General features: G+C 35.8%; 2 protein-coding genes across 5 annotated transcripts in view; both read right to left on the bottom strand.

The window, feature by feature from the left end:
- The window catches only part of LOC106883882 (zinc finger protein 665), a 9771-nt gene extending 5799 nt beyond the window's left edge, over positions 1 to 3972 (bottom strand). The window contains exon 1 of one of the 2 annotated variants that reach the window (XM_052966833.1): positions 3878 to 3972. The gene's annotated coding sequence lies outside the window, so the exon portion shown is untranslated. Of the gene's footprint in view, positions 1 to 3865 lie in introns of both variants that reach the window. The other variant, XM_052966831.1, reaches the window with a different exon arrangement.
- A 299-nt stretch (positions 3973 to 4271) lies between these two features.
- On the bottom strand, positions 4272 to 9571 carry LOC106883879 (zinc finger protein 239-like). 3 transcript variants are annotated; one of them, XM_014935017.2, is made up of 2 exons: positions 9220 to 9571; positions 4272 to 5658 (listed from the first exon to the last, which is right to left on the bottom strand). In XM_014935017.2, the coding sequence occupies exon 2, from the start codon at positions 5191 to 5193 to the stop codon at positions 4285 to 4287; it is 909 nt and encodes a 302-aa protein (XP_014790503.1). In that variant the 5' UTR covers positions 5194 to 5658; positions 9220 to 9571; the 3' UTR covers positions 4272 to 4284. The 3 variants fall into 3 exon arrangements, with proteins under 3 accessions (XP_014790503.1, XP_052822796.1, XP_014790504.1); XM_052966836.1 differs by lacking the exon at positions 9220 to 9571 and adding an exon at positions 8656 to 9213; XM_014935018.2 differs by lacking the exon at positions 9220 to 9571 and adding an exon at positions 8480 to 8649.
- Positions 9572 to 12062: the final 2491 nt, after the last annotated feature.

Genomic DNA, 12062 nt, shown 5'->3' on the forward strand with positions numbered 1-12062 from the left:
AAAAAAAAAATAAATAAGCATATCTATATGCTTATTGAATTAAAAATTTTGAAAACGTGGTTTCTGACATATTCGGAATTTCCGTCATCTAAAACATAAGGAAAAAAAATTTGGCAATGATCCTGCTCGGACGGTGCTCTTAGCATTCCACTGGTACAGGTGCCATCACGATTTCGATTTCACTTGCCCCAGAAGGTCTGCGCAAGCCGAGTTTAGTGTCTAATGAAGGAGAGGTTGGCATGGGTGCCAGTCGTCGAATTTAGTTCGATTTCGATTTCACTTGCCTCAACAGGTCTTTGCAAAGGAAAGGTACACATAAATGGGCTGGTTACACCCCTGGCAGAGGCCTCGGATTATGGTCTCACTTGGCTTACCGGGTCTTCTCACGCACAGCATATTTCCAAAGGTCTCGGTCACGAGTCATTGCTTCGGTGAGGCCCAATGTTCGAAGGTCGTGCTTCACCACTTCATCCCAGGTTCCCTCAACCGCTAGGGTGTGGCACTTTTTCACACAGCTATCCTCATCCATTCTCGCCACATGACCATACCAGCACACCACAACTGATGCTTCTTAGGTTCAACTTTTCTCTCAAGATACTTACACTCTGTTGTATATGCACACTGACATTACACATCCATCGGAACATACTAGCTTCATTGCTTGTGAGCTTACGCATGTCCTCAGCAGTCACAGCCCATGTTTCACTGCCATGAAGCATGGCTGTTCGTACACATGCGTCATACAGTCTGCCTTTTACTCTGAGTGAGAGGCCCTTTGTCACCAGCAGAGGTAAGAGCTCTCTGAACTTTGCCCAGACTATTCTTATTCTAGCAGCTACACTTTCAGTGCACCCTCCCCCACTATTGACTTGGTCACCTAGATAACAGAAGCTATCAACTACATCTAGTTTTTCTCCCTGGAATATGGCAGAAGTTGTTCTCTGCACATTTTCAGTGTTTATTGCTCCTGAACATCTGTCACATACAAAAGCTAACTTCCTAGTTAGCCTTCCTTTGATATTGTTGCACCTCTTATGTGTCCATAGCTTACACTGGGTACATCTTATAGAGTTTCTACCTACGCCTTTTCTGCAGATCGAGCAGAGCCATCTACCTGAAGGGGTTTGTGTTTTGTCTACCTTCCTACTTATTAGGACTTTGGTTTTAGCTAGGTTGACTCGAAGGCCCTTCGATTCTAGTCCTTGCTTCCACACCTGAAACTTCTCTAGTGACTCAGCAATTAGTGCAAGGTCATCAGCATTGAGGAGCTCTCAGGGGCATCCTGTCTTGAATTCTTGTGTTATTGCCTGGAGGACTATGATAAATAGGAGGGAGCTGAGAACTGAACCTTGGTGGACCCCTACCTCTTCCCGGAATTCTTCACTGTACTCATTACCAACCCTCACCTTACTGACATCGTCCCTGTACATGGCTCGCATAGCTCTCACTAACTATTCATCTATCCCTAGTTTCCTCGTTGACCACCAGATAAGGGATCTGAGGCGGGGGGCTGCCAAAGGCTTTCTCCATGTCAATGAAAGTCAGGTACAGAAGTTTATCTTTGGCTCGGTATTTCTCCTGCAGCTGTCTTACCAGAAATATAGCATCAGTGGTGCTTTTCCCTGGCACGAACCCAAACTGCATCTCATCTAAACTGACTATCTCTCCAATTAGTTGGACTATGACCCTCTCTGTGACTTTCATTACCTCACTCAACAACTTGATACCTCTGTAATTATTTGTATCTAAAGCGTCACCTTTACCTTTATAGCAGTTGACTATGGTGCTGGTACACCAGTCATTGGGTATGACTCCTTCATGTATCACCTGGTTAACAATATGGGTGACTAGGCTATAGCCGACACTGCCAGATATTTGTATGCTGTAATGCAGAAATATCAAAATTAAATATTTGAAATATTTTAGAGGAAGTTAATAAGAGAAAGCAGTTTTAAAAGATTTATTTATCAGATATTTCTTTTCTTTAAACGCTCTCATTATTGAATATTTTACTTGTTTCCATTACAAGCATAAACATACTCAAAAATTAAAAGGTTGAATTTTGACAGATCAAGAATTAGGCTAATGCACCTGCTTATCTCCAATTGCCTTTACTACATAACATCGGTTTACATACTTCTACTTTTGATTGTTCAATATATTTAAGTTTGTATAGAAATAAAGGAAGGAAAATATTCAATAAGAGAATTTAAAGAATAAAAATATTCAATAAATAAACTGTTTGCTTACGTCTCCAATGCTGTATCCTTGCAGAAAAAATAAATGTTAGTGTATGTTTCTCAATAAAATCACTTTTTAAAAAAATACCCTTTTAGAGTGTTTTTCTTGTTATTTTCCTTTAAAATATTTAAAAATTCAGTTTTGATATTTTGACATTATAACATCAAAATAAGAAAACTTCAAATTTTCAGTATTCTGAATTGTTCAGTTTGAAGCTTTAGACAATCTGATTTTTTTTTGTGTGGAAAATTTGGTCTTAACAAATTTCATAATAATCTATATCGACTGGTTTATTTCTGAGATGGAAAAGTGCAAAAACTGTCTCAGGCAATCAGGTAAGAATGGAGTTAACTTCCCTCCCAAAAGATGATTGTAGTTCCAAAAGGACTACAATCCCTTTAAACATAAATTTTTTTTTTTTTTAAATCAGCATCAAATTTACTTTCAGTGTGCATGCTCTGAAAGGAGTGGGAGATGACACCTGATCAACAATAACAGGTGTTTTTGAAAAGATTTTAGTTCAGCAATGATTTTTTTTCAACAATCTGAGTATGCCATGAAGTTTCCAGACGCGAGTTCTACTTGTGTCAAGTTTCATCAAAATCAATAAAATGATGTAGGAGGAGTTAGCTAATATCTCCACAGACAGAATTTCCCACATATGTAGTATATATGAAATGGGAAGAGAGATATTTCTTATACATTTGGGGTAAATCACCCATCTACAGAAGAAAAGTAGTTAAATTATTAAGAAACAAGAGATCTGCTTTGTTCTTGGGGAAGTCATCTGAAATATGTAGAGAATTAATATATTAATTCTCTCTTTAAATTGTTAAAAGCTCTGGACATTATTTCTTTTATAGTTTTCATTTATTACAATACTACCACACTCTTATACACATACACACAGAGATAAAGGTATGGATGACAGATGGGTGATAAAGGGATGTGTTGAGAGGGACATGAGATAGAGGGGCAAATAATACAAGTGTTAGAAAGGTGAGAGACTATCATAGGCCAACAATAAAGATTTGACACTATGCAGATATACATACATGCACACATATACATAATGATGCACACCTATCTGTGTGTATGTATATGATTTTAGAAGAAAAGTCAGCATGCCAAAAATCAAAGAGATAATTAGTAATTCAAAATAAGAAACCCCAGTAGCTTGCTCAACATTAAGACAGAAGCAGCTAAAAGTTCAATACCAGATAAAAAAGCACACTTCAGATACTCTAGATACACTGGCATAATTAATATTGATTTCAAATTTTGACACAAGACCATCAAGTTTGAGATGGGGAAGTTGATTTCTTCGACTCTAGTGCTCAACTGGTACTTAATTTATCAACTCTGAAAGGGTGAAAGGCAAAGTTGATCTTGGCAGAGTTTGAACTCAGATATAAAGATAGACAAAATGCTGCTAAACATTTTTTACCCAGCATGCTAACACTTCTACCAGCTTGCCACTTTACAGGCATAATTAATATTAATGGTGACATGAAATGCTAAGATGGTTAAATATTCAGTACATATAAAAGATGCAATAGGACCTTGAATAAACGAGAATATTGGACATTATCACATATCATTTGCAAAAAAAAAAATATTTTACCACGGATATCACCTAGTTATGGTTTTTGTCCTGTGTGGTTATGTTTGTGTTTAGTTAAATTATCACTTCTAGAAAATGTTTCCTTACATATATCACATCACTGTGATATGATCTTTCTTCAGTGTGAATATGTTTTTGTAATGAGAAATGAACACTTGGGAGAATGTTATATTAGATATCACAGAAGCATGGTTTCTATCCCAAGAAAATATGTAGCAGGAAAAGTTAAGCAATGTAGAAAATGTTTCATTACAGATACCTCAGTGATATGGTTATTCTTTTGAATAAGATGGTGTTACAAACAACCACTTTGAGATAATCTTTGATTACATACAACAAATTGGCCTGATCTTTATCCTGTGTGAATACGTACATGGCGAGATAAATTAAACTTTGTAGAAAACGTTTCATTACAGATATCACAGCAGTATGGTCTTTCTTGTGTGGCAGGATAATTCAGCACTTCCAGAATATGTTTCATCACAGATATCAAAGCAGTATGGTTTCTCTTCAGAGTGACTACATTTGTGGGAAACTAGATTATGAGTCTCAGAGGATGTTTTGCTAGAGATATCACAATTATATGGCTTTTCTTTTGTGTGAATACGTTTGTGAGAAGACAAATCAGAACTTCTTGCAAATTTTTTTCCACAAATATCACAGTGGTATGGTTTTTCTCCAGTATGAATACGTTTGTGTTGAGTTAAGTTATCACTTCTAGAAAATGTATCACTACAGATATCACAATAGTATGGCATTTCTCCTGTGTGAATACGTTTGTGTCGAGAGAAATGACTACTTTGAGAGAATGTTTTTCCACAGATATCACAATGGTATGGTCTTTCTCCAGTGTGAATGCGTATGTGGCAAGATAAATGACGCTTTGTAGAAAATGTTTCCTCACAAATATTACACTGATATGGTCTTTCTCCTGTATGAATAAGTTTGTGGGTCAATAAATCACAACTTCCTGAATACATTTTACCACAGATATCACAACTGTATGGTTTCTCCCCACTATGGATGCGTTTGTGGGTAGATAGATTGTCCTTTCGAGAGAAATTTTTACCACAGATATCACAGTTGTATGGTTTTTCACCTGTGTGAATACGTTTGTGAGAATTTAAACTACCACTCCGAGAGAATGTTTTACCACAGATATCACACTGATGTAGTTTTTTGCTTGTATTAACACATCTATGGCAAAATAACAAATTGCCTGTACTGAATAACTTTCCACATATATCACAAGGGTGAGGTTTCACTTCTCTGTTTTCAGGTGCCTTATTATATGAATCAATATTTTCAGGCTCTGCTTTTCCATCCATAGCTTTCACTTTTAATTGACACTTTCTCTGTATGACAGTCTTTGTTAAAGTCTGATGATGTCTTGGCTCTTAAGAAAGAATTTCTGAGCTTATTGGGATAAAATCATATGCTTAAAAACAAGCAGCAAAAGGCTAACAAAACTCGTTTAATTAATAAGATATAATGCTTATACATTAGTCAAAATATATTGTGAATATTCCAATTTAATATGTACATAAAATTTTCCAGTGAACATTTGTACTCCTTTCTTGTATGTGTTCCAACCCAGAGGCTGTGGCAATGACATTATACAGTAATTTCTATAAATAATCTCAATTTAAAAAAAAATATATTTCACATCAATTCAACCAAGAATTGTAGCAACGGATGACATCAGCTTGATGAAGTTATTTTTAGAGTTGAAAAGTTGTTAAACATTGTTGATTAATCTTCAGTGAAATATTTTAATCTTATCATCTGATAACCTGTAATAAAAAACAATATAAGATATGAGACAATGAAGTAATAACATGAACAGTACTGGGGAGAAGATATTTCATGTGTACTTAAAGTTGAAAAGCTAGGAAGAATTAGTACATATTTACAGAAAAAAGGCACTGATATAGAGAGGTAGTGGAAATATGATGGAACGGGACGACTAGGATTATGATTATTGATCTTGGATTAAAGATCTTCAAGGAAGAATACTGGTTACAAAATAAGTCTCGGAGTGGTTGGCATTAGGAAGGGCATCCAGCTCTAGAAACTTTGCTAGATGAGATTGAGCCTGGTGCAGCTTCTGGCTCACCAGTCCTCAGTCAAACCGTCCAACCCATGCCAGCATAGAAAGGGGACGTTAAACGATGATGATGATACACATATATATATATATATATATATGTGCGTGTGTGTAAATATAGACCTGTGAATACTCTACTACTTTCATACATAGATATGTGTGTGTGTGCGTTTATCTTTGTGCTTGTCCCCCAACACCACTTGAGAACTGGGTTGGTTTGTTTACATCACTTAACTTAGTGGTTTGGGAAAAGAGACCGATAGAATAAGTTCCAGGATTAAGAAGAAAATAAACACTGGGATCGATAAGTTTGATTAAAAATTCCAAGGTGCTGCCCCAACATGGCCACAGGCTTATGACTGAAACAAGGTAAAAAAAATGTTTAAAAAAATATAACTTGAAAATTATGGAGAAGGGAGTTACATCAGAGTAAATACAGCCAGTTATCAGATTGGTTTTAGACCAGGGCTGTCCTTGATACTTTCTTGAAATGGGTTTATTTAAACAAACATTTAAAAATTTTTATCAAAAATCAAAGATTGTAATGGAAAGTAAAAAAGAAAGATACTACTGTTTTTGCAACGATAACATTTCATGTTGAATCAACGATCATTCATTCATTATTATAAATAATAGCATGAGAAAGCAAAATGCTTTCAATTCTGTCAGCAGTGCATAAATTATACAAGCAGCCCTCAAAAAACCTTCTGTGAGTAAAGTGGCTCGCAATGGAATTCGAGTTGGCCAGGCCTGTTTTAGACTAATGCAGATGCATTAACAAAATTCCTTATTGATGAAATCGTACAGCCTTCAGTATTGGTTAATATGGGTTTTAACTATGTTGTTTCTATTTAAAGAATTTAATAAATGAACAGCCAAATCTATTGCACATGCATAAAAATGTATTATTCAAAGCTAACAATCGCCAGATTGTATACACTTGCCATATTATCTATGGTGCTTTGTTTTTCAACCATGTTCATAAAATCATCATTATCCGCATGTTTCTCTTTTTACCCAGTGACTCACCAACTCCTCTTAACCCATTGAACCTGCAAAAATGCTTTAGCGAGCAGGATTCGTTTCTTTATCACAGTATCGACCAGGTCATCAGAGCCTATTATACGCCGCTGGTTACAATACGCTTCCAGTTATCTTGACTGCGCCATTCTTTTCCATCTTGACCCAATCGTCTGCCCATCGTTGTAGAGGTCATCTAAGTGGCCTTTTCCGATCTCTCGGAAACCACTCGACAACTGCATGAGTCCACCTGTTGTTTGTGAACCGTGAACCGGCCCAGCGGAAATTGTGCTTCCGGTATTCAACGAGCACATCATTCATTTCGCTCGATTCACGAATTATCTCACTTTGAATATGCTCTCTTAATGACATTCTAGCGTGGATCTTTTCATGGCCCTTTGTGTCGTAGCCAGTCGATGTTCTATCCTTTTTCTAGTAGCCCACGTCTTACTTGCATATAAGAGCGGAAGTTGGATAGTGCTATTGAAAAGTCTGACGCGTATGGCATTATCTAGCTTTGTTTGGAGTATTTCCTTTATTGAGTTAAATGCCTCACATCCTGCCCTTATTCTCTTTGGGATTTCTGCATCCATTTCTCGGCGCATATTGATTGTGTGCCCTACGTAGACGTACTCTTTTACCTTCTCGATTTCATCGCTTCCAGCCTCTATTTGGCCTTCGTCTATTGACTGCAGTTCATTTTAAATTATGAGTGTTCAGCTGTCAGCGTAGTCTACAGCTGGTCTGTGGCTCCAGCGATGTACAGTACAATGTCATCAACGAATCGAAGGTGTGTCAGTTTGATTATACTCTTGGAAAATGAAAACGCAGGCGGCCACGTGGTTTTGTGTTTACGACTGAAAATAACGATGTTGCTGCCAATTATCACGCCGTAAACATAAAACCACATGGCTGCTTACATTTGCGTTTTCCAGGCATATGGTCAAACGAAATTGTTCGCTTAAGTGTACTCGCGGGTTCAAAATTAAATTTATCATTGTGATTTAAGCAGGTTAAAACGGTATCTTGATCTAGCAAAAATATTAATATATATATTGTTTTGTTAATATATTTTCAAAAGCAAAATAGTGTTTGTTCTGATATTTTAGCTCGATATGAGAGTAAAGTTGAATACTCAAAATATTCACTGGATTACTCTTTGACGAATGTACGATTTACGTTTATGAAAATAACGTAACACCATGGATAACGAAAAACTTAGCCTTTCTGGACAGAGAATAAAAACTTAGAGAAAGAGTTAACTTGGATCAAAAATAATGAGGTAGGGGGTTGAAAGCATTTGAAAATATCGAATAAAATACCTACCCTGAAAAATAATTAACTAGAGAGTTTAAATTAAAGAGAATAGAGAAAAGTAAAAATGGATGAGAAAGCAGGAATGGTGAACATGAAGTAATGTATCAACAAAAGAGATGGTTGTTTCCTATCGGACTGAAAGATGTCTATAATATACTAATGATACTCACATAATAATATAGTTTAGAAGATGAAAATAGCTAACTGATAAGTACATTATTAGATTGATTTATCAGTTCTTTCAAATATGTCTATTTTTTTTTTCTGGTTAATGAACTATCTCTTAACTTAACAACAGTAAATATTATAACTAAAACAAACTGTAAAGAAATAATAATATACCAACAATGCTCATAGATAGACTCAGTAGCTAAGAATGACATAATGGATGTAATTGATTATAAGTAAAGAACTCCCCTCCAATCAGTAGAGAGTGCTAAAACGCTACGTTTTTTGTATGTTAGAGACGGTCCATCCTTGCAAGTACATTGTAAATGTGTCCTTCCTTATTGTAGTTTAATCTTGTCAACCCTGACCCTACAGGTTGGTGTTAGTTTATGTGCTTCCCTTTGTTCGATATGTTCCCCTTCTTGAAACGGTTTACGTCGAATCTGCATTTGCCTTCAATAAGGTCATTCAAACTGTTAAAAATAGCAGTCAACTGTCAATTGGTGTTAACGATCAAGTTACGTAAAGCAGTTATAAGAAAGTTATAAAACTGAAATTATTTCAATGCTACAACTTACAAGACGACTCCTTTTACAAAAAGTGTAATGTAACTTTTTGTAAAATGTTACAAATTCAAAAATTGATCCTCAAAATTGAAAAAGAAACCTTCATCGAATCTGATTCCGTGAATTCGGAAAGCCGTTCTCGATGACATAACGGCTTCTTTTATTCACACGCTTACCTTTTTCTCGTGACTTCACCATGGATTGCTTTTCAGTCAACGAGTAAATTAAATACCTTAGGTGATTAACGACTCGATCATATTTTAAATCGCCTAAACTATTATTGGCCATCCGTATATAAAACCAAATTGAAGAATCCATTTCTCCATCATGGGATGTGAGTGTTACTTTCAACGGGAATGAAATGAGTCAAAGGGAGTATTTACGTAGTCGCTCGATCTCTTAGAAATAGAAGCCAAATCGCAATTTACTGTCTTAGGAAAGGAAACATTGGATAGTATGTGCCTGAGTTCCTTACAAAGTAAAAGACGTGATGATTACAGATGGAATGTCTATTCGGTCAGGGATGATCTGGAGTTACATAATAACAAAAGATACGAAAACATGAAAACGTTTATTCATTTTTCGTTAGATTCAAGTTCATAACATACAATGAGTCACTGCTCCCTCTTATTCACCCTACGTGTTTTTTGCGATGCACAAAGATCATTTACTTTCAGCAATAACTAAGAGCCCACCTATTTTTGCAGGATTCTGTTAGAATATTCTAGTAGAATTTATTAATTTCACTTAACGATTGCACAATCATGTTTGATCAATTATTGAGACAATCAGTCAGCACCTAAACACCGCAGATGGGTCACACAAAGAATTCGCTAGAGTCTTAGCTACGATTTTTCTAACAATTCCTTGTTGAAAGCTCGCAGTAGGCTTTATATGCAGGTTTATGAGTATCTTCCTTTAATGAGATCTCAGTTTCGCACTGTACCAGCACCAGTAATAATCTATTAAGTTTCGGCTTTAGTATAAGTTATCTTTAAAATTGAGCTCGTTGTTCGGTTTCGAAGATGAAACCCACTCCCATCTGCATTCAGCTTTATTTTCCAAAAATTTTGGTTAGCTGTCATACTGAAAATTACCTCACTTCGTTTTAGGTTTAATATACATCTAGGGGGAACTTTTGTCAACTGTGTTGACGGTTTTATTGAGATGTGACCGTATGGGTATTTAGTATACAGAACAACCCCCAGTTATATTGTATAACTGTACTGGGTACTTTATTGCCATTATCCACGACTTGCAGATCCTACTTATAATTTTCTCTCCCACCCTTTTCCCCTTGCTAGATGTGAGTAGCAATATCCTTGTCCCTAGTTTGAAGCTCACCCCTACCACCTCTCATAGTTTGCAGTTAGAACTGCATGGTGACCTCATAGTGCAGGTGGCACGAGAAAAAGTACCCAGACCACATTATAAAATGGTTGGCATTATAAAGGGCTTTCAGCCATACAAACCATGCCAAAACAGACATTAGAGCTTGATGCAGTCCTTGAACACATCGGATCCTGTCAAACCACATGTAATTGATGCTAGCAGACATTAAATGATGATGATTATATATATATATATATAAGAAAGAAAAGTTTGTATAATAAAATTTATGGTGATATTAGGATCATATTACAAATTAAATAAGTACCGGTTTCACGATCAAACAATTGTCAAAGAAGCAATATGTTAAGGAGAGAAACTCCTATTTTTTCATGAGGCCCTTCAGTGTTTTTTGGCAAACATACAGTTACAGGAGTCATTTCATTTTATACAGTTAATCATATACACATACATATAAGTAAGAACAGTAATTTATACCTAAAAATTGTGGTTGGCATACATATGTAACTTTCTTGTGTATGTTGAGATTCCATAATTGAATAAATAAGTCAGTGCAAGTAGAAAATGAACGATAAAACAATTGCCAAGATATGAATACTTTCTCCATAAGAGTCCTGTCGGACCTATCATGACTCAGGTTTGAATATGAATGGGTGTCCAGGAGTCAAGTAATTAAGTGACAATTAGTAATACAATTAAAATGAATTGGTGTTTAGTTCAGGTTTGTATTTTTGGATGAAATATGTCTCTTTATTGAGTCGGGCTTGTGTAGATGTCCAGTCAGCAAATTTATAGAGGGAAAATAGTGAATTTAGGTTCTATTTGTTTCGTACATACATCGATATATTCACTGAGATAAATTTGGCGGTATTGTGGTGAGGCTATCTATTGACGATGCACCATACAACATTGACGGATAGAATTCCCCGTGCTACTGATATAGTCTTTCTGGCAGCCCGAGCATCTGATTACGTAGATCAGATTTTCGGAGGCACAAGTGAAATTTGATTTAATTGTAAAGTGTTGCCCTTGTTTAAAATAGTATTCTGACCCTTCCAAAAGGTTGGGGCGATTACATTTTTTTACTTTGGGGCTTGTTGCGGAGGAGAATAATTTTGCATTAGTTAGCAGTTTCTTTAATGACTTAGGTTGTTTGTTGCTTTTGACAATTTTAATGTCACGTAAAATTCTTTTTAGTTTTGGGTTCTTGTGTAGTATTGGTAGGTTGTATGATTGTGCTGAATGCTTCTTTGTTTCTGGGGTTGTATGTGAAAATGTAGGGCAGTTTTTTTAGGAGAGGTTTGTTAATGTCTTTGGTTTTTCTTAATGTCTCAGAGTTGATAGATTTGGCATGTTTTATCCCTTCATTAATGAGTTGGATTGGGTAGTGTCTATCCAGGAGGACATTTTTCAGTTCTTGTAGTCTTAAATCTCTAGTTTTTTCCTCTGAGACAATAGTGCAAGGTTGAAGGGGATGTTTGTTTTTGTGTGTCTAGGATGGCAAGAGCTAAAGAGAAGATATTGTTTTGCATCTGTTGTTTTATAAAATATATCTGTTTCAATTTTGTTTGTTTTTTAATTAGAATGTCTAAGAATGGAAGTGCCTCCTGGTTGTATTCCATTGTGAATTGAATGCTTGTGTGGATATTGTTCAGAAATGTTTTAAATT

This window comes from Octopus bimaculoides, chromosome 1 (assembly GCF_001194135.2).
Source record: "Octopus bimaculoides isolate UCB-OBI-ISO-001 chromosome 1, ASM119413v2, whole genome shotgun sequence".
NCBI lineage: Eukaryota > Metazoa > Mollusca > Cephalopoda > Octopoda > Octopodidae > Octopus > Octopus bimaculoides.

Bases quoted from the DNA above. Each gene is read 5' to 3' on its own strand.
- LOC106883879 (XM_014935017.2), bottom strand. From the start codon at position 5,193: ATGGATGGAAAAGCAGAGCCTGAAAATATTGATTCATATAATAAGGCA.